Below are 18,969 nucleotides of genomic sequence, written 5' to 3' on the forward strand. Positions count from 1 at the left end.
CCACCTGAGATTTCTCTAACACCACACCCCATATCACATAATGGCAGAAAAGAGGGCAGAGTCTGAGAGCCTGCCATCTGTGAAGCTTCTGCCACACAAATCCAGTATCATTTTATTTAGCTTCAGTAGTTCCTCTTTCATCTACCCCAGGATCCTGACCCAAGATCTCCATGCTCAGTAGCCTTTCTTTTATCTGCCACAGGTTATGACCCCTGTGCTTTGACAAAAGAACCATGGGCTCTTTATTTCTGAATGCCCCAAAATTTGGGATTGACAGGAAAACAAAAGCATTATACAAGATCATTGCTATATAGAAAAATAAGTTGAAGAAAGCCCTATTTCCTCCTCAGCGGAGTCCATGGGGAACCCCAGCTACCACCAGCTTCCTTACCCTTCTGGTTCCTGAAGTGGATGAACAGCCCCGCCCCAAGGAAGAGCAGACCCAGAACCAAGCCCCCGATTCCACTCAGCATCTTGCTCTGTGCAGATCCCGATTGTGCCCCTAAGAGAAGAAGCCAGCTTTAGTGATTTTTACCCCAAATCCGACTTCTCTAATTGAGACTCTGAGATTCAGAGCTTTGAGAATGGGGGGAAGAAGTCTGTTCTGCAAAATAGAATAACTGGTCCCTTGAGGACGATAAAGTTTTAACAATCTCACTGAGGAGGTACAAGGTTGAGGCACTGAACTCATTAAATATCACAGCCCAGACATGAGGTTTGAGCACACATCTGATGTGTGAGGAGCCTGGGACTCAGTGAGGTTAAGTAGCTTGTCTAGAGTGACAGAGCTAACAAAAGGCAGAGCTGAGATTGCATTCCCCTCAGGTCAGGAAGGCCACTGCATTGTAGAGGACGCTTCTCTCCCCAGATCACAATGACCATCTATATACCTCAGAGCAACAGCACAGGAAGCAGAAGCCCAGCCGAGGAAGCAGGGGCCTGGTACCCAGGGCCAAGATGCTGACTGTGTCCTGTGATATCATGAGAAGATTCAAACAGGGACTATTTCATTACTGCCTGCTAGGCATAATTACCTCCCTAGGGGGCATAGGTATTTGTGGAAAGGATCACAGAGCTGCTACCCTCAGTGACCTGTGCTGAAAGAGAGGAGAACATGGAAAAAATGAAAACATGGTGTGGGAAGAGGGGAAACCCTACACTCAAGGATAAGCAAAGCCCCCTCCTTTGTGAGTAAGGAACTAATGAGGTTAGAGAGCTTCTCACTCCATTCCACTGTGACAGGGCTCTTCAGGCTTGGGTATTTCACTTGGCAGGAGTAAACCTCTCCAGTCTGAGGAATGGTTTCAAGCATCACCAGGATCTGGAAGGTCCAGTCTCCATTCTGGATCAGGCCTGTGGAGACAACCCCAGCATCCTCTTCCTGGCCATTCCGGAATCATCTGACTTCAATGTGGCCTGGATAGAAACCATTCACGGAGCAGACCAGGAGGCTGTGGTGCTGCAGGGGCTGAGTCTTTGCAGGATACACAGTCACCGCAGGCTCAACTAGGAGAGAAAAAGCAAAGAGAATAAGTGAGGAAGTCATAGTAAATCTTCTTGGCTGTCTTTTTGTCTCTCTTCAAACCTAGTCTGACATATTTTTTTAAAAAATTGCTGTCTAGTGGATTTTGACTCACAGCAACCCTACACTGTTTCCCAGGAGAGGCTGGTGGACTCGAACTGTCAATCTTTTGGTTAGTAGCTGAGCTCTTAACCACTACGCCACCAAGGCTCCCAAGTCTTGCTCAGGTCTCCCTCAGGTTGGCCATGTGGCCATACGAGTCAGTATGTCATGGGCCTTGAACTTAAACCGTTAGATTTGAGGAGCACTGATAACGTTGTGGGTTTTTAGATAATTGGAACAGTTATTCACTGTTATAATCTTCGTAAAGCATATAGTGTTTAATGAACAGTGTGGCTTTAAGTGCCAAGGTGGCTGGGTTCAAATCCAGGCTCTGCCTCTTACTGGATGTTCCTGGGAGGGTTTTTTAATTCCTTGGTGCCTCAAGTTTCTCAGCTGTAGTGAGGAATAATAATATTAACTTATCTCTTAGTGTTATGTGAGAATTGATGCAATTAAAATACATAAAACATTGACTGGATTTGGTATTCTATATATATTTGTTACTTATTATCCTTGTTTACTCTGAGAGAAAAGGTGATTCAAAGTAGTGTGGAGAGATTGGGGAACAGCAGTGGGATAGGTGGGGAGATAAGAGCATGAAGTCCTATGTTTACTCTGAGAGAAAAGGTGATTTAAAGTAGTGTAGAGATATTGGGGAACAGCAGTGGGACAGGTGGGGAGATAAGAGCATGAAGTGGGCAGATAACAGCATGAAGTCCTAGAATGCTGTCTGGATGCGCTCACACCTTCAGAGTCACAGAAACGGTTCTACCACTGGGAGGCAGGAATAGACAGAGGTGATTGTCTAACTCTGTGAGTTGAGTCCCAAGGAAAGCAAGGGGGTCTTGTGGGGTAAAGTCAAAAGGGAAGTCATTCATTCAAAAAAGTTCTAATATGTACTGTCCTCTGTTCAATGTCTCTCCTTTTTCAAAACAAACATATCTAGTATTGGAATTGTTACCCTTTTACAACTGTCTCTCTTTCCAAACTGACATTTGAGGTCAGGGCAGGGTCTGGGGCTCATTAATATATGTGCTTAAGGCTTTGGACAATCTCGGGGACTAGCAGATCCTCAGTAAATATTACTATTCTTTAAAAAGAAGGAGAAACTTGGGATACAACTTTTTCACAATACCACAAAGTAGTAGATTTAAGATTGATAGTAAATTATTACCAACAATTTTGCAAAGCATTTCATTTAATCAAAATGTTTAAATTCTTAACATCGAAAATAACAGAGTCAAAGTATAAACCAGAAAATGAAGAAAATGCGGAATCAAATAGCAGGAATACGTTAGTAATCTTACTTCCTAGAGAACCCATTTATCTGAAAAAAGGTAGAACCCTAGAGATAATAGTCAATAAATAATTCTTAGAGTAGTAATCAAAATTGGCCAATAAATATATGAAAAAAACATTTCCGAGCCTCAGAAATAAATAGAAATTAAAATTAAAAAATGAAAATTTTAAATAAATATTCAGCAGTATTAAAAAAAAGAAAAAAAGACCTAACAAAGGAGACTATGGGGTAAATCGTGTTACAATCACACAAAACAATAATATGAAGCTAGTTGAATAATAGTATTATAAAAATCGCAACATCAGTATGTTAGTAAAAAATTATACTTCAAAAAAGCTAGTTTCAGAATTATTTCAACCATGTAAAAATATATACATTAAAAAAACAGCAAAAATAGCAAGAAGTTTAGACCTAAAAGAAGCCTCAGAAAGGTCAGAGGTGGCTCAGAATTTCCTTCTCCTCCATCCCCCAAAAGATAAATAAATAAACTACTCTGGTACTTTTTCCTCAGTGAAATACTTACGGAAACAAACAAACAGCACACACTTTATTTCAGGGATTCATGGCTGAGAAGGTCCTGTGTTAAGGACAGCCTGGGAGGAGCCTCACACTATCCGAAATGTTGACTCTCCCATGTCCCCTCCCCCTCAGCTCTCCCCACAGTGGCCCCAGGACAACCTGAGGGCCCCCCTCCTGCACCCACACACCCACACACCCACACTCTGCCCCTCACACCCCAGCCTGCACCACACACACAGACCCACACATTCTGCCCCTCACAACCCAGCCTACACCACACACACAGACCCACACACTCTGCCCCTCACACCCCAGCCTACACACACACAGACCCACACACTCTGCCCCTCACACCCCAGCCTGCACCACACACACACCCACACTCTGTCCCTCAAACCCCAGCCTGCACCACAAACACACACATACTCTGCCCCTCACACCCCAGCCTGCACCCCCCCCCCACACACACACAGTCTCCACCCCGCCCAGCGCTCACCTCTCCGCTGCACCGTGAAGCTCTCACCAACCTGGTAGCTTCGTCTGCAGAACCTGCCCACCGCGGCCCGCCTCTGATCCAGGAGCTCCTCCTGGCCGTTCCAGTACTCGGCTACGGGCAGCCCCAGCTCCGTCACCGCCACGTACTCCCCCACGTCGCTGTCGTAGCGCACGAACTCCTCCCGGTTGTAGATGTATCTCTGGAAATACCGCACCCGCTCCGTCCCGTTGGTGAAGTGACACTCAGACTTACCCTGCACCAGGAAACTTGCTGTGGGGACAGGAAACATGCGGTCACCGCCGGCCTCTCGGGGGGAAACTGAGGGCGAAGCCACCAGTCAGGGGCCCCTGGCGCGAGGTGGCGGCACTAAAGACCCCTGAGGGGCTCCACCCGCAACACCGAGCCACCGGCCTGTGCGGCTTCATCTTTCACCCGCCTGATCCTCACTGAGGCCCCGCAGGGCGGAGGGCGCCCGCCTGGTCCCAGGTCCTGTGATCCTCTCCTGCTTAGACACTTGGCTGGAGACCTCCAGGTCGGGGCCAGATGAGGATTTGCCCCCATCCCTGCCGTCTACGGAAACCCTGGTTAAGAGCTACGTTACTAACCAAAAGGTCTGCAGTTCGAATTCGCCAGGCGCTCCTTGGAAAACCTATGGCTGCAGTTCTACTCATCTTACACACAGGGTGGCTGTGGGTCGGGATCCACGCCACCGCAACCGGTTTGGTTTTTGGCTTCTGCCATCTCACCACCTTCTCCTGAAGCCTCCCATCCTCTCACCTCCCACGGTTCTTCACCTGCTTCCCTGAACACTTGCCACCTCCTCCATTCTGTAGACACTTCTTTAGTCCTGACCTGTGACCCCTGCGCTGCCCCCAGAAATCCAAGGGAGAGAAAATCAGATTTCTCTCCTCCACTCAGGGAGCTGAAATTGTAGTGTAAGTGCCACATAAAAACCAAACACGCAAGACGTTATACAGGAGTGAGAACTGTCAAAAAAGGAAAAGTATGGCCTTCTGTACAGAGGATAATGGTGTGATCTAGATTGCCAGAGAAGGAAGGACGCTCTGAAAAGTGACATTTAAGATATTGTTAGGGATTCAGTTGTGTCCCCCAAATATGTGTTGTAAATCCTAATGAGTTTTCTTTGTTATGTTAATGACTCAGTGTGACTGTAGGGTGTGTCTTAAGTCAATCCCTTTTGAGATATAAAAAGAGCAGACTGAACAACAAGCAGACATGGGGGAAGACAAATGCCAAGCCACATTTAGCTCTCCCAGGAAGAGAAATTCAAAGACACAAGAACTTCCCTCCAGGGCCAACAGAGAGAGAAACCCTTCCCCAAGAGTCAACACCCAGATTTCAGATATCCAGTCCACTAAACAGAAACCCTAGTGGCACAGTGGTCAAGACCTATGGCTGCCAACCAAAAGGTTGGTAGCTTGAATTCACCGGGTGCTCCTCGGAAACCCTATGGGGCAGTTCTACTCTGTCCTACAGGGTCGCTATGTCAGAATCGACTGGATAGCAACAGGTTTGGTTTTTTGGGAGTCTCCTAAACTGTGAGAAAATAGATTTCTGTTTGTTAAAGCCACACACTTGTGATATGTCTGTTATATACCAGCACTAGATAACCAAGACAGATGACATGAAATACTAAGCTGATGTGAGCTAGGGGAAGAGTGGGACATGTGTGGAGTTTGGGCTAAAAGGGAGGCACATTGCAGGTAAAGGTAATACCATGTCCAAAACCTTGAAAGAATCAATGAACTTCTTCAAGAAGCCAGAAGAAAAGACCTCACTGAAGCACAGAGAGTGAAGGGAAAGGGACAGAAAAGATCCAGCTGGAGAAATCACATGGAGCCAGGTACTTAAAGCCTTGTAGGTGATGTTAGGATTGTGGATTTATATCGAATGTAATAGGAACTGAGAAACTATCATTTTGAGCAGATTAATACCACGATCTAATACAGGTACCCTATCCCTTATCTACATTTCAAAATCCAAAAATTTCTGAAAACAAAAAGAAAAAAACATTTTTTAACTTCGGCGCCAAAACTCATTTGGCAAATCTGACCCGATGAGACAAGGGGTGAGATGTGTGTCAGAGCTCTGATGTACCATACACGCTTCTGTATATTCTTCTGGGTTTTGTTTTTAAGTTGAATTGACTATGAACTGGTAAACAGTCAAAAAAAAAAAAAAAAAAAAAGGTAAGAATAACCTCGTAGTTTAAAATGATAAAAATAAAAGGACACGTCAGACTTTAAAGTATAGAATATAGAATTACTGCAGGCCTTTAAGGCATTATAGCTAAAAATACTTCTGCCAGTCACCCCCATGGATGACTTAACAACATAAAGGCAAGTTGTTGAAAGTTAGCAGAGATGCTGATGACCAAGAACTCATGAAATATTGAAAACCACTCCATAAGGCAGAAAAAAAGTTAAAATCTTGAGCTTACATTGATTGAATAAATGCAACTACAAAGTGGTAAATTTTCTAATGTTTTGGCAGGGAAACAAGGTAAAATAAACCATGAAAAAGTGAGTTGGGAGGTGTGTGTATGTCTAACCTATGAGCCTAGGACTTTCCGAAGCAGCACAGTGTAAGCCAGTGTGTGTAACTCTATTGACATTTTGGACTGAATAATTCCTCGTTGTGGAGGGCTCTCCTACGCATTGTGGGATGTTCAGCAGCATCCCTGGTCTCACCCACTGGATACCAATAGCACCTTCAGTTGTGACAAAGAAAATTCCTCCAGACATTGCCAAGTGCCCCCTGAGGGACAAATTGTCCCTGGGTGAGAATCACTGGTGAAAACCATCTGAAAAGTCTCTGGTGAAGAAGTCCATGTTCACTACGAAGTAGATGAAAATTATATGGAAAATTGTGCTGAATTACATCTGATGAAAACCTTAGTGGAGAACAAATTTATTTTGCTGGAAAAAAAAATTTATTTTACTGGGACTGGATTCTTAAAGAAACAGAAAATTCCTGATGTCTAAGGAAAGTAGAAAAAGCTCCGGTGGATTCTCACAGCAGGTGTGCTAACGCTCACGTTCTCCCCAAACACAGTGAGCAGAGCTCAGTGTCACTGAATTGTCCATGCGGAGACTGTGAGATGGGTGCATGTTTTGTTGCGCATATTTTCACCAGAATGAAAACAAAAAAGGGGGCAATCAATGGAAAAGGCCAAAATCCGGGATGTCTGAAAGGAGTAAGTATTATACTTGTGCTTTAATTTTCATAAAGGAAAACAGGGAGAACCAGAGACCTGATTTCTGCATCGTTTATTAATCACTCTCTTTCAGTGGCTTAAGTTTAGTATACCAAAAAAAACCAAAAAACAAAAAACCAAACTTGCTGCCATCGAGTCGATTGAAATGGGAGAAAAGTATAAAATTGTATTGTCTGTATACAACTGCTCCACACACACTCCTTCCTGAAACTTATGTAAAAACTAAAGTTTATGGCTTTTAATTTCTCCCAGTGACACATCTGTATTGAAGCCTGTGTCCAAGGACTCTTTCGTCCCATGAAGAAAGCTGCTGCCGTTGAGTCAATTACAACTTATAGTGACACTATAAAAAAAAGAACAGTATAAAACTGCCCCATAGGGTTTCCAAGGCTCTAATCTTTATGGAAGGAGCCCTGGTTGCACAATGGTTAAGCGATAAGCTGCTAATCAAAAGGCTGGCAGATTGAACCCTCCAGTCTCTATGGGAAAAAATACCTGGCAATCTTTTCCCATAAAGATTTCATCCTAGGAAATCCTTTGGGGGCAGTTCTACGTGTCATATAGGGTCGCTATGAATCTGAATTGACTCAGCGGCACACAGCGACAACAATTATGGAAGTAGATTGCCACATCCATCTCCTGCAGGGCAGTTGGTGGGTTTGAACCACCGACCTTTAGGCTAGTAGCCCAGGGCTATAAACAGTTTTTAAACTCTGTATTGCCGCAGTTTACAGATGTCAAGGAATCCAAAACTTTCTGGAAAAAGTCAATTGCTGGTGCTTGTTAAGATGCTAAAATTAAGAAATCAACCTTTAGAAATGTTTGGCACAGACTTTGAGCTGTCCTGACTTTGGAAATGAGCTAGCAGATGACGGTTTGAAAAACTGTCACATCACTAAGGAGAAGAAAATGATATCAAACTTCAATATATGATGAATGTTCATCAGGGAAAAGTTTCAATAAGTCAGAGGAAGCTGCCATCAAAATTACTGAGCACTGACAATGAGGCCCCTGCTGGGAATTCCTGGGGCGACAGGAGCATGGCAGTGGTGACATGGAGAGCTCAGGTGGAAAGGCCCCCAAAGGTGACATGGTGAGAACAGGGGATCAGTTAATTAACAGCCTTGAACAGATGCATTCACTACAGAGCCTGAGAGTGTCGCAGCTTCCTCAGTGAGGGAGACACTGCTGACACAGAGCTGCAATGGTGCTGCAAGGAGCTTTAAAATGACAGTCTAGTGAGTGCTGCTTCATCCTTTGTGAATTTCATTCCTGGAAAAAATGAATTGTCCAACCCAACTTGATGATGAAGAGAATAATGACCCTGATTTACCTATCACTCTGAGATCCTCAAGTAACAGGATGTAATAAGTGTGGATATGTATTAGCTTAATATTTAGCTTAACCCAAGTCATATGTAAGTTGGAAGCATTACTAAATATTTTCTGTAAGAAAAATGTATTGGAATATTTATTCTATATTTACCTATTTCATTTGCTTTTTCTTATTATGAAAATCGTCTCCAATACTACATAGTGCTATTCTTCCATAAGCCTGAGTATTCAGAGGTTTGGGTATAGAAATATTGATGTGTTTGGTTATAGGTTACTTCTCTTTAACCAAGTGAAGATGTTTGTAATTAACTGGGAAAGTTAATTTTTAAAATCCAAAATTCTAATTTCCACAGGACATCTGGCTCTAAGAACTTCAGAAATGAAATTCTAGATCTGTATATATATTTTTAGACATCACTGAAAACACAGTAAAAAGTGAAGTGGATATGGACAAAGGCAAGAATTGAAGAAAAGAGACGAGTTTGGGGGCTTCTAGAATAATCCAGGCACGAGATGACAGCGGCCTGAACAATGGCAGTAGACGGGTACCTAGAGGTGGTGGGCAGACTTGAGAGTTATTTTGGAAGTCACATTCATGGATATGTGGATGGAGAGAAAAATCATAGCCTGCACTGAATTAAGAGTACAGTGCATCAGGAAGTATTTCCAATGCTTTACATACATCGCCTCTATTAATCCTCAGAACAACTCCATGAAGGAGATAGTATTTTCCTCATTTTACAATTGAAGCAACAAAACCCCTGAGGGGCTAAATGACTGGCCCATAGTCAAATATTTCATGGCAGGTGAAGCAAGGATTAGAACTCCAGAAATCTGGCTCTGGCGTCCTAACACTTCACCAGGACATGATTCTAACTTCCTGCAAGTCATCAATTACTCGTTCTGTGCCTTTTGCCACAGCTTCTGTGCCTGTGTCCTTCTTAGTAAAGATTGACAGTGACCTCATTATTCCAAATTCAATAGATGGTTCTCAGTCATCATTTCAATTGCTCAGCAGCTTTCAACACTGGCCACCACATCTTCTAAACTTACCAAAGTGTTCAAATACTTAGACTTTTTCACTTCCCCTTTTTCATCCCAGGTCCTCATAACCATAATGTAGTCAGTACACAGGCGTCACACAGGAACTCTGCTAATTTCACTCTACACACCCATATCTGAATTTTCATCCCTTCCATTTATACGTCTTGTACTCAGTACCTGTAAAATGTTACTATGCTTTATGCTGACAGAGACCAGATTTGTTTTGCTCATCATCGTGTCCTCTTCACCTAGGGGCGATGGTTTGTGTATTTTAGGTCACTAATAATAAACGTTTCTTGTGAGAATTACTGATTTTGTGCCCAACTAGTCAACATTGCATAATAAGACACTCTAGTGCTTCCTTGCTATTGTCCGAATATCTCAGTTCCTCCCAGCTTTTCTTCAGTCCCTTTTATTCTTATATTTTAAGTCCAGCTGACTCTCTGATCCCAGAGCACAGTCCTTTCCTGAGGCCACCTGCTGAAATGATTCATATTTAATCCTGAGTTCACTTCTTAACTCCCACTCTCTCTTCAAACACTTCAGTCTCCAACCTAAATATACCACTGAATCTGCCAATGTCAAGTCCACCAAACCCAGTGCTCACTTCTCTGTCATGTTCTCGCCTCACTCACTTCTTAGTGGTATCCACCAGAGCTGACCACTCCCCCCTTCTTGTAACCAGTTTCCTCTCCTTGGCTTCTTTGCATCATCACATTCTCTTAGGTTTTCTCCAACAAATATCAATGGTAATTCTTTTCAGTGTCCCTGGCTGACTCATTCTTCTTAGGCCAACTTTTTTTTTTTTTTAACTTTTATTAAGCTTCAAGTAAACGTTTACAAATCCAATCAGTCTGTCACATATAAGTTTACATACATCTTACTCCGTACTCCCACTTGCTCTCCCCCTAATGAGTCAGCCCTTTCAGTCTCTCCTTTCGTGACAATTTTGCCAGCTTCCCACTCTCTCTATCCTCCCATCCCCCCTCCAGACAAGAGATGCCAACACAATCTCAAGTGTCCACCTGATATAATTAGCTCACTCTTCATCAGCATCTCTCTCCCACCCGCTGACCAGTCCCTTTCATGTCTGATGAGTTGTCTTTGGGGATGGTTCCTGTCCTGTGCCAACGGAAGGTCTGGGGGCCATGGCCACCGGGATTCCTCTAGTCTCAGTCAGACCATTAAGTATGGTCTTTTTATGAGAATTTGGGGTCTGCATCCCACTGATCTCCTGCTCCCTCAGGAGTTCTCTGTTGTGCTCCCTGTCAGGGCAGTCATCGGTTGTGGCCGGGCACCAACCAGTTCTTCCGGTCTCAGGATGATGTAGGTCTCTGGTTCATGTGGCCCTTTCTGTCTCTTGGGCTCTTAGTTGTCATGTGACCTTGGTGTTCTTCATTTTCCTTTGCTCCAGGTGGGTTGAGACCAATTGATGCATCTTAGATGGCCGCTTGTTAGCATTTGAGACCCCAGACGTTAGGCCAACTTTTAATGTGAAGATGCCTCTGTGTTTGGCCTTTGGCCCTGTTCTTGTTTTCTCTCCATGTTGTCTCTCCCTGTGTGACCTCCTCCACTTTCCTACATTTAATAGAATCCGTGTAGTGATGACACCAACTTGTATATCTCAAGCCCTCGACTCTCCCTAAGTTCAAGTCTCTTATATTTAATTGACCTCTTGATAATTTCTCATGAATGTCAAAATGACATATCCAACCTCACTTAAACAAAATTTTTATTTATAGCCTCCCACTTCAAATCATTTCCTCCCTCAATGTTCCCTGGCTCGATAAAGGGCACCAACATTCACCTAGTTATTCAAGACTAAGTCATCCCAAATATATCCTGAAATTGTCCACTTCTCTGTCTTTATCACTAGAGCACTAAATGAAGTCACAAGCATGACTTCCCTGTAGATTTCTACAATCTTCCTTAACTGTTTTCTTGCCTCCATTTGTGTACCCTACAATCCATTCTACACATAGAATATATATATATAAACTACCTCTTCATATAACCCTCCAGTGGCTTCAACAATCTATTTATAAATAAAAATGAAATTTCTTACCATGGCTGTCAGGGCCTTAAATGATTTGGCTCCTGACTTCTTCTCCAACCTCATCTTATGCCACACTCCCCCTTGCTCACTATGCTCCAGTCACTCTAGACTGCTTTCTGACCTTTAAACACAGCAAACATCCTACCTCATTTAGACCTTTCCCCTGTAGTCCCCTCTCCCTGGAGCACTTGTCCCTTAGATCTTCACATGGCTGGCTTCTTCTCATCATTCATGTCTTAGCCTAAGGTGACTTTCTCGGGGAGAATTCCCTATTCACTGATTGTAGAAAGATTTTGGGATCCATACAATAGAGATAGATAATCACTAAAGAAAATCTCACAATATTTTTTAAAGAACTTGACTTCACATAGCCTGGACAGAGTGACAAAGTTAACTCTTTCCCTACTCCTCCCACCCCATAACAGCTACCAGCCAACGTGTTCACTTACGTCGGGTGTCCCTGGACAAAGCCAGAGGAGGACTCAGCATCATCAGTAAGTGTCAGAGTCAGAGCTGCCATCCAGGTGCCCCTGGGGAACCACAAGCACACCATGCTGGAGAACAGGAGAGCACAGGGTAACAGAGGAACAGGCAAGTCCCCTCAAGGAGACCTTGACCCTCCTCCACTCACTTCCCAAAGAAATCATTGTATTGCCTTTGGATTGAGTAGCCTCAGCATTGACAACCAATCAGCATTTGAGAAAAATAGCATCATCAGTTGCTGGTCAGCTACTTTGTATGAAGGTCCTCTTCTGAAGCTTGGACTTTGCTTCATTCAGAGGATTTTTTCAAGTTAGTACTTTAAAGATTTGATCCAACTACATCTAAAGAGTTTAAATTGACCCCTGTTGTGAGGCAGCCTGTGCTGGACAGTGATGTGTACACACAACTTTAAGCCCTTTAGAAGCCACCATCTCTCCTATGGTTCAAGAAGGAGCTGTTTGGACGAGAGTATGCGTGTAACAAAAAGAAAAAAAAAAGTTTTATTTTTTTATGTGTGTGTGTTTAGGAGGAGAGGTGGTGGAGGCAAGATGACTGCAAGTTAGGAGACCTTTAATCTTTAATCTTGATGAACATAACTTTGTGCTGTAGATTTGGGGAAATTAACTTTTCACAGGAGAAATAAAGACATGGTGATTTTTTTTAGGAATCTCAATACTGGAAAATGCTGTGATTCTTTGAGCCCTTAGGAGCCCCCTCAAGAAGCAGCATTCCCTGGTAACTGAGGAGCTGACAGAATTATACTTTTTGATTGGAGAGTATAGTCTGTACCTCCTTAGAGGTAGGGATGCCTCTGATAAACAAAAGGAAATTGAAAGTTACTCCATAATCTAACTTGGGTGAAAAGATTTTTCATGTTTTTCTCCTGATACTGTCACTGTTTAGAGGCACCTCCAGAATACATGGGAGGCAATCTATGTGGGATGGAGGGTCTTGAAGGCACCTTTGCACAGCACTGAACCTAATAATGTAATAAGGTAAACGGTTCAAATCAAAGGCTGCAAGAGGCTGAGAGATCAATAAAGGACTCAAAGTCAGCCTTTGGCACAAGAAGCCTGCTTTAGAATAATTAATATTTGTGTGGGAAAGCGTTCAGTCCCTTGCTCTCAGCTCCCATTATGATTTTCTCCCTTACCTGGGGATGTTTTTCTGAATTGACCCTCTTCCCTTGCTTAATCCTAGGGAATGAAATAAGGAGACTTTGCCAGTTAATACCTCATAGAACAGTCAGGAAATAGAAAACTGTGGAAAAACTAGGAATTGCATCCTTTGATGTAATCATATAATTTGAAACACTTCATTCGACTTTTAGGTAACTATTAAAGACATCAAAATAAATGCAACATCTGTGATTCAGAATAAACTTTAGAGAACAACTACCACATCTAAAGTTCTGCAGTAATTCACATCCACCACACTGCTGGCAAGCAGTCTTTCTTTGTGTGACTTGATTAATATTCTAGTGACAAGATACAATAAAAGCTGATTAAACTTTATTGAGCAATTTCTGAGCATTTTACTTTCTACTAAGGATTGTACTGAGAGCTTTTCAGGCATCATATTTTTATTTAATTCTCACTTGAGTTGAGTACCCTTTTTATCCCGGCACATGAAAAGAAAAAAATGATGGAGATTAAACAAGTTTTGTAAAGATACAAGGCTAATGAATGGTACATTCCAGGTTGAATCAAGTTATACGTGATTCCAAACCCCACGAGCTCCGTCATTATACCACCTTACATTCAATGTCTGAAGGCAAAAGTGTCCCTCATATTGAAAATATTTTTATCACCTTAATTCATGGATTTGACTAGTCAGTAAGGCTATTCCTTTTAATGAATGGCAGCATTTTCTATCATTTAGGGGAGCTTCTTCATAGCAATTCTACTTTCTTTAAAAGAGTCCCCTTATCACCATCCTGACTGTCCTCTAGAAATGACAAAATTTGAACTTATGTAGTGACATCTATAGTCTCTTTGTTATTAAAGATTAACAGTGACCTCAACATTCTTAAATCCAGCCTGTTGTTCTCAATCATTATTTCAGCTTTCTCACCACAATGCAGTGCAACACCTCAAGTGCAGTTTGACCATCTCAGAATTGAACAGAAATAGCGTCTCATTTTGGAGAAGTATATTTCTATTAATATAGATGGTTCCAAATATCCTGCAGAGATTGCATAGAGGCCACAGCTATCCCTGTATTAGAGAAGAAACTGTGTCTTTAGACTCCAAGGATAATTCAGGATTGTTGGCAAGGGTGCAGATGCAACCGGTGGGTATTACATTTCATTTCACAAGCAGAAAACTGTAATTTGTGCTCATTGTAATGTGTGATAATCTGGGAAAGCCAAGCTAAAGTTCACCTTAGTGTTGTAGAACCCAATGGGATGGAAAAGAAAAGTGACTCTATAACAAGAACATGCTGCAATATAGTTAAAGAGAACTCTAACAAAATTTGTTCCTATGAATTTGACACACAATTTACAAACCATTCGAATTTATTTTGAAAAAGAGAGGGACACCGACTATGATCTAAATTCTGTATGTTGTATACCTTTATAAGTAATTAAAAAGTGCTCATTTCAAAATTATATCTCTTATGCTTTTCAATATATATTCAAAGTAAACATAGCTTAGTAAAACATTATAGTAACTATCAGCAAACTATCCACCCCAGTGGTGATCTCCAGGCTGAAGTTTTTCACAGGAAGTGAGAGGAGAAACTCTCCTGCTCCACTCTGGCTGTGTATGAGAGGTGTCATTTAAGGGTTTATTTCTGAGGAGAAGGCAGTTAAATTCTGTCCTGGAGGAAAGTGGTTCTCAGTACAGAAGTTCTATAGTCTCTGATCTCGATACATGAGACTGTAGGTTTGCAGTTATGGGAGGTAAGTCCCAATACATTTGGGGACAAATAAGTAAAATCAGAAACATAAACTTTCTACTGAAAAGAGGCAGAATGAATTTTGTATTATTAGAAATTCTGAGTCCAATAGGTTGTCATACAATGGGACTCACTTTTAGTAAACCTGAGGGGTTGCAGTAAATATTGGAAAGTGGGCTGTTTTAGATATCAATAAGGCACAACTAGCATACAAAGTCTGTCACTTGTCCTAGTAGGATATCTCAGGAGTTTTCAGGTCAGCCTGAAGTGAGAAGCAGGCCACTAGTCCCTATGTTTAAGAAAAGAAAAAATATGAATAATAAGAAATGGATAAACAAGCCTATTTCTTCTTTCCGTGGAAAAATCATCTTCTTCGAAAGAAGACTGTGCCATGTGACAGGCTTGGTAAGGCCATTGGTAGCTTAGTGATGTCTTCCATTACTGTCTAAGTCAGGTGACAGGGCTGCTGCCATTGGGAATGTCATTCTTCGACTCAACTTGTCAGTGTTTAATAATAATTTACCACAGTGTTTTTCTTTTGCACCAGAAAGTTTGCCGTACGGTAGTCATACAGAGAGCAACTGGAATTCTCATAGACCTGCCCGTTCACGTTGTATGTAGGAAGAGTTCGTTTTTTTCTCTTTGCTCTAGAGCTTGGGTTCATTGTGCTATGACAAGGTGTCTGCCTCGTTATCCAGCACAGAACTGACTGTTACTATTCAAAATCCACTTTGGTTTTCCCCTAGGACACAATCAAATAATTCCAGGTGGTTTCGGCAATGAAGAACTTGATCAATCTGTTGAGCCGTACCAACTTCTTTACCATTTATTTTGTAGGGCTCCTTGTAAAGTGTATACCTGGAATGCTATTTGTTTTCTCCAAAACAAATAATAAAATCATTTAGGACTTATTTTGCTGAGAGTTCACCCTTGTAGATGAAAAACCTTCTATCCATCCTCCAAAGCCAAACTACCTAAATGAAATCAATTTGAATATTTATAAAAGGTTCCCCAGGGGGGAGAAGACTTGTCTGGAGAAGTCCTTCGACATGTTGTGCCTGTCAAACAAATCAACTTCTTCAATATTGTAGAACCATTTTAAGAAACTTGAAGCATACCAGTCTCATTAATTTTTGCTAACATTCCTAGTTTTATTCTATCTGCAATTTCAAAAGTTTACACAAACAAGATAAAGGAGCAAAACTTAATGGTACTACACAGCCATCTAGAGATGCTCAAAATGGTCTGGGTGCAAAAAAATAACTTGTTAATCTGTAAAGTTCAAAACTGGAGGCCTGACCTTAAAAAAAGTGCCACTAGAGTTGTCCGGTCAGATGTTAAAGACAAAAATAAAGGTTTCAGTTAACTAAAAAATATATATATATATATATCTCCAAACCATGGCTCCATTATTAACCAAAGGGAAAATAGGTTCTAACAACCACAGCAGAATATCTATTAGACATTTTAAGCTTCTCAAGAAGTGAGGAATCCTTATTGCTTTTAAATTTTGAAAGCCATGAAAAATACAAAAGCACAACAAGGGTCAGTGCAAGAATTAAAGACTTTAGGGGAAGTAATAAGTTCTGCCACCTAGGGAAAATGTATAGTCATTGGTTTATTTTCCTTCCAGAAGAAATGTTAAACCATGAAGTGTTTTAACTGCCAACATTTCCCTCTGTGTTGTTGCCAACTTGTGATCTCTTTTATCTTGTCCATAGTCTTCCCACCTATGGCCATGTGACTTCAGACCATCAAACTCAAACTCCTTGTTGTGCTCCTGTACGTGCCATTCACTGCTGTGTTTATCTAGAAAGGTTTTTTACTTTGTATTTTTGATGAAAATTCACACAACAAAACATACAACCATCCCACAATTCCTACATGTGCAGCTCAATGAAAATGGGTTACACTCTTCACATTCTGTCACTATTCTCACTAGCTCTACCCAGATGGCTTCACCACCAATAACTTAAACTAGCTACCCCTTAAGGTTCTCATCTCTGTTTCAGAGTTTCTCTTGTCAATTTGATCTCATACAGATAATTCTTTAAAAGAGATCAATGATCAAAGAAGGCATTCTTTATTATTGGAGTTGAAATGTTGTTTAGTTTAAATATGACTTTGTGGGATAGTTTTGATTCATGGTTTAAAGATTATTTCTGGGCAATGGATTAAATAGAAGAAACAGGCTTCTAAGGGTATCTCAGTTATTAAGACCTTGGCTGCTAACCAAAAGGTTGGCAGTTTGAATCCACCAGCTGCTCCTTAGAAACCCTATGGGGCAGTTCTACCCTGTCCTTTATTTAGGGTTGCTATGAGTCAGAATCACTTGATGGTAAATTCTTTTTTTTTTTTCTTTTTTTAAGTTTAAAAGCAAGTCACTATCATGCTCAAGGATTTAACTGCCAAGTGAGTTGTAAAATTCCAAATGAGCTAAAGAATGGTCAGGCAGGCCACGAAGATGTTGGGAGAAATTGGAGGCATGCAGGAATCTTTGCACAATCTTGGCACATCACTGCATAATGTCACCTATAAGGTCTCAGCATAAACTGCTTGGGAAGGTGAGGAGATATGCTCAGCCTCTCCACAGGCTTCCTAAACCAAGAGTCTTAGCACAGTTGTGAATCTGTATAACTTTCCTAAGTTGTGAGATTTCCTCCCAGAGAACTCAGGAGACTTGGCAAAATTCAGGCTGATAACATGGGACCAAGGCTGAGAATCTTCTCTGTATATTGGGCGGCAAGAGTTGCAATTAAACCCAGCTGGAAACTGGGAAGAATCCCATAATTGATGTCTACATAGTCTCCAAAGTGTGCAGTCACATCGTTCTTAAAATGCTAAATGCCTTATATCTCAGGTGTAATCTTTTTTTTTTTTCCTCTGTTGCAGTTCCACTCTGTAACACATGGAGTCTCGATGAGTCAGCATCAACTTGATGACAATGGGTTTGGTTTTGGTTTGCTCACTGAGAAACCCCTAGTAACAATCTTGTTGATTAAGACTGTTGGGTTGCCTGGCTTGGTCTGGGGACCTCATGACTCCCCTTCTCTTCTCACAAACCTGTGCCTTTTGCCCTCATGTCGTATCCTTCACCAGAAAGAGAACCAAGATTCTAAGTCCATCTTTCCCACAGGGAGAGAATGGACTGCCAACCTGCATATGTGCATTGGAGAATTAAGTGCTATTTGTGAGCCTCCAGGAAGCCCTGCTGTGTTGTGGTTGGTCATTTTTGCTGAGTGTAGGTCTACCTTGTGTGTGAGGTGAGGTTGGTGTGGGGGAGCAGGCCCTTAGCCATCGTGCCCAGTGTGTCCACTCTCCACTCTAGGCTGCTCCAGAAGAAACTTGGATAACTTTAAGCTATGTTTGGACTGTGATATGGAGAAAGCAGAGCTTACTCAAACACTTCCATGGCTATGAATCTCCAGGGCCTAATACTGTACGACGGCTGCTCTGCCGTTATATTCCTTTTGGGAGATAATAAACTGGCCTTTCAGTTTATACATCAGCATCTGGTGATCTTGGTTAATGTGTATCAACCCAGCAAGACCTGACTACTACTGCACAAATTAATAAACCTACAAAGCTAGGACCTGAGCCCTGCTCACACGGTGACATCTCCTCTGTCGGAAAGGTGTTTCTCAAAGACTTGTCATTTTCTCTTCCCAGTTGGACTCTTCTCTCCTGCTCCCTTCAGCTTATGCTAATTGGTGCCTGAACTCTGCTTGTGGACAGGGGCAATATTCAAAAAGATTTACCATCCTGTTTTCTGCCCATGGGAAGTCCTCACTTAGAAGCCTGGGTGACCTGGGGTAGGATGTTGGAGGCCTCTGACAGCCTCCAGTTGGAGACTGTTAGCAGCCCTGACAGTTAGTCCTTCAGTTGCTGGATTGTGAGAACGTTTGGGAGGTCCTTGTGCCCTTAGTCCTCATATCCTAGTCATTACATGATGGGGAGCCAAGATTCTAACCCAA

General features: G+C 42.1%; 2 protein-coding genes across 2 annotated transcripts in view; both read right to left on the reverse strand.

Moving 5' to 3' along the window:
• LOC126081686 (DLA class II histocompatibility antigen, DR-1 beta chain-like) overlaps window positions 1–12,210 on the reverse strand; it is a 245,098-nt gene extending 232,888 nt beyond the window's left edge. The window contains exon 1 of the mRNA XM_049893723.1: window positions 12,136–12,210. Within this exon, the coding sequence (XP_049749680.1) occupies window positions 12,136–12,164 (29 nt within the window). The 5' untranslated portion in view covers window positions 12,165–12,210. The remainder of the gene's footprint in view (window positions 1–12,135) is intronic.
• The window catches only part of LOC126081476 (DLA class II histocompatibility antigen, DR-1 beta chain-like), a 221,657-nt gene that overhangs the window by 739 nt on the left and 201,949 nt on the right, over window positions 1–18,969 (reverse strand). The gene's annotated exons all lie outside the window — the stretch shown is intronic.

This window comes from Elephas maximus, chromosome 1, assembly GCF_024166365.1.
Source record: "Elephas maximus indicus isolate mEleMax1 chromosome 1, mEleMax1 primary haplotype, whole genome shotgun sequence".
NCBI classification, from domain to species: domain Eukaryota; kingdom Metazoa; phylum Chordata; class Mammalia; order Proboscidea; family Elephantidae; genus Elephas; species Elephas maximus.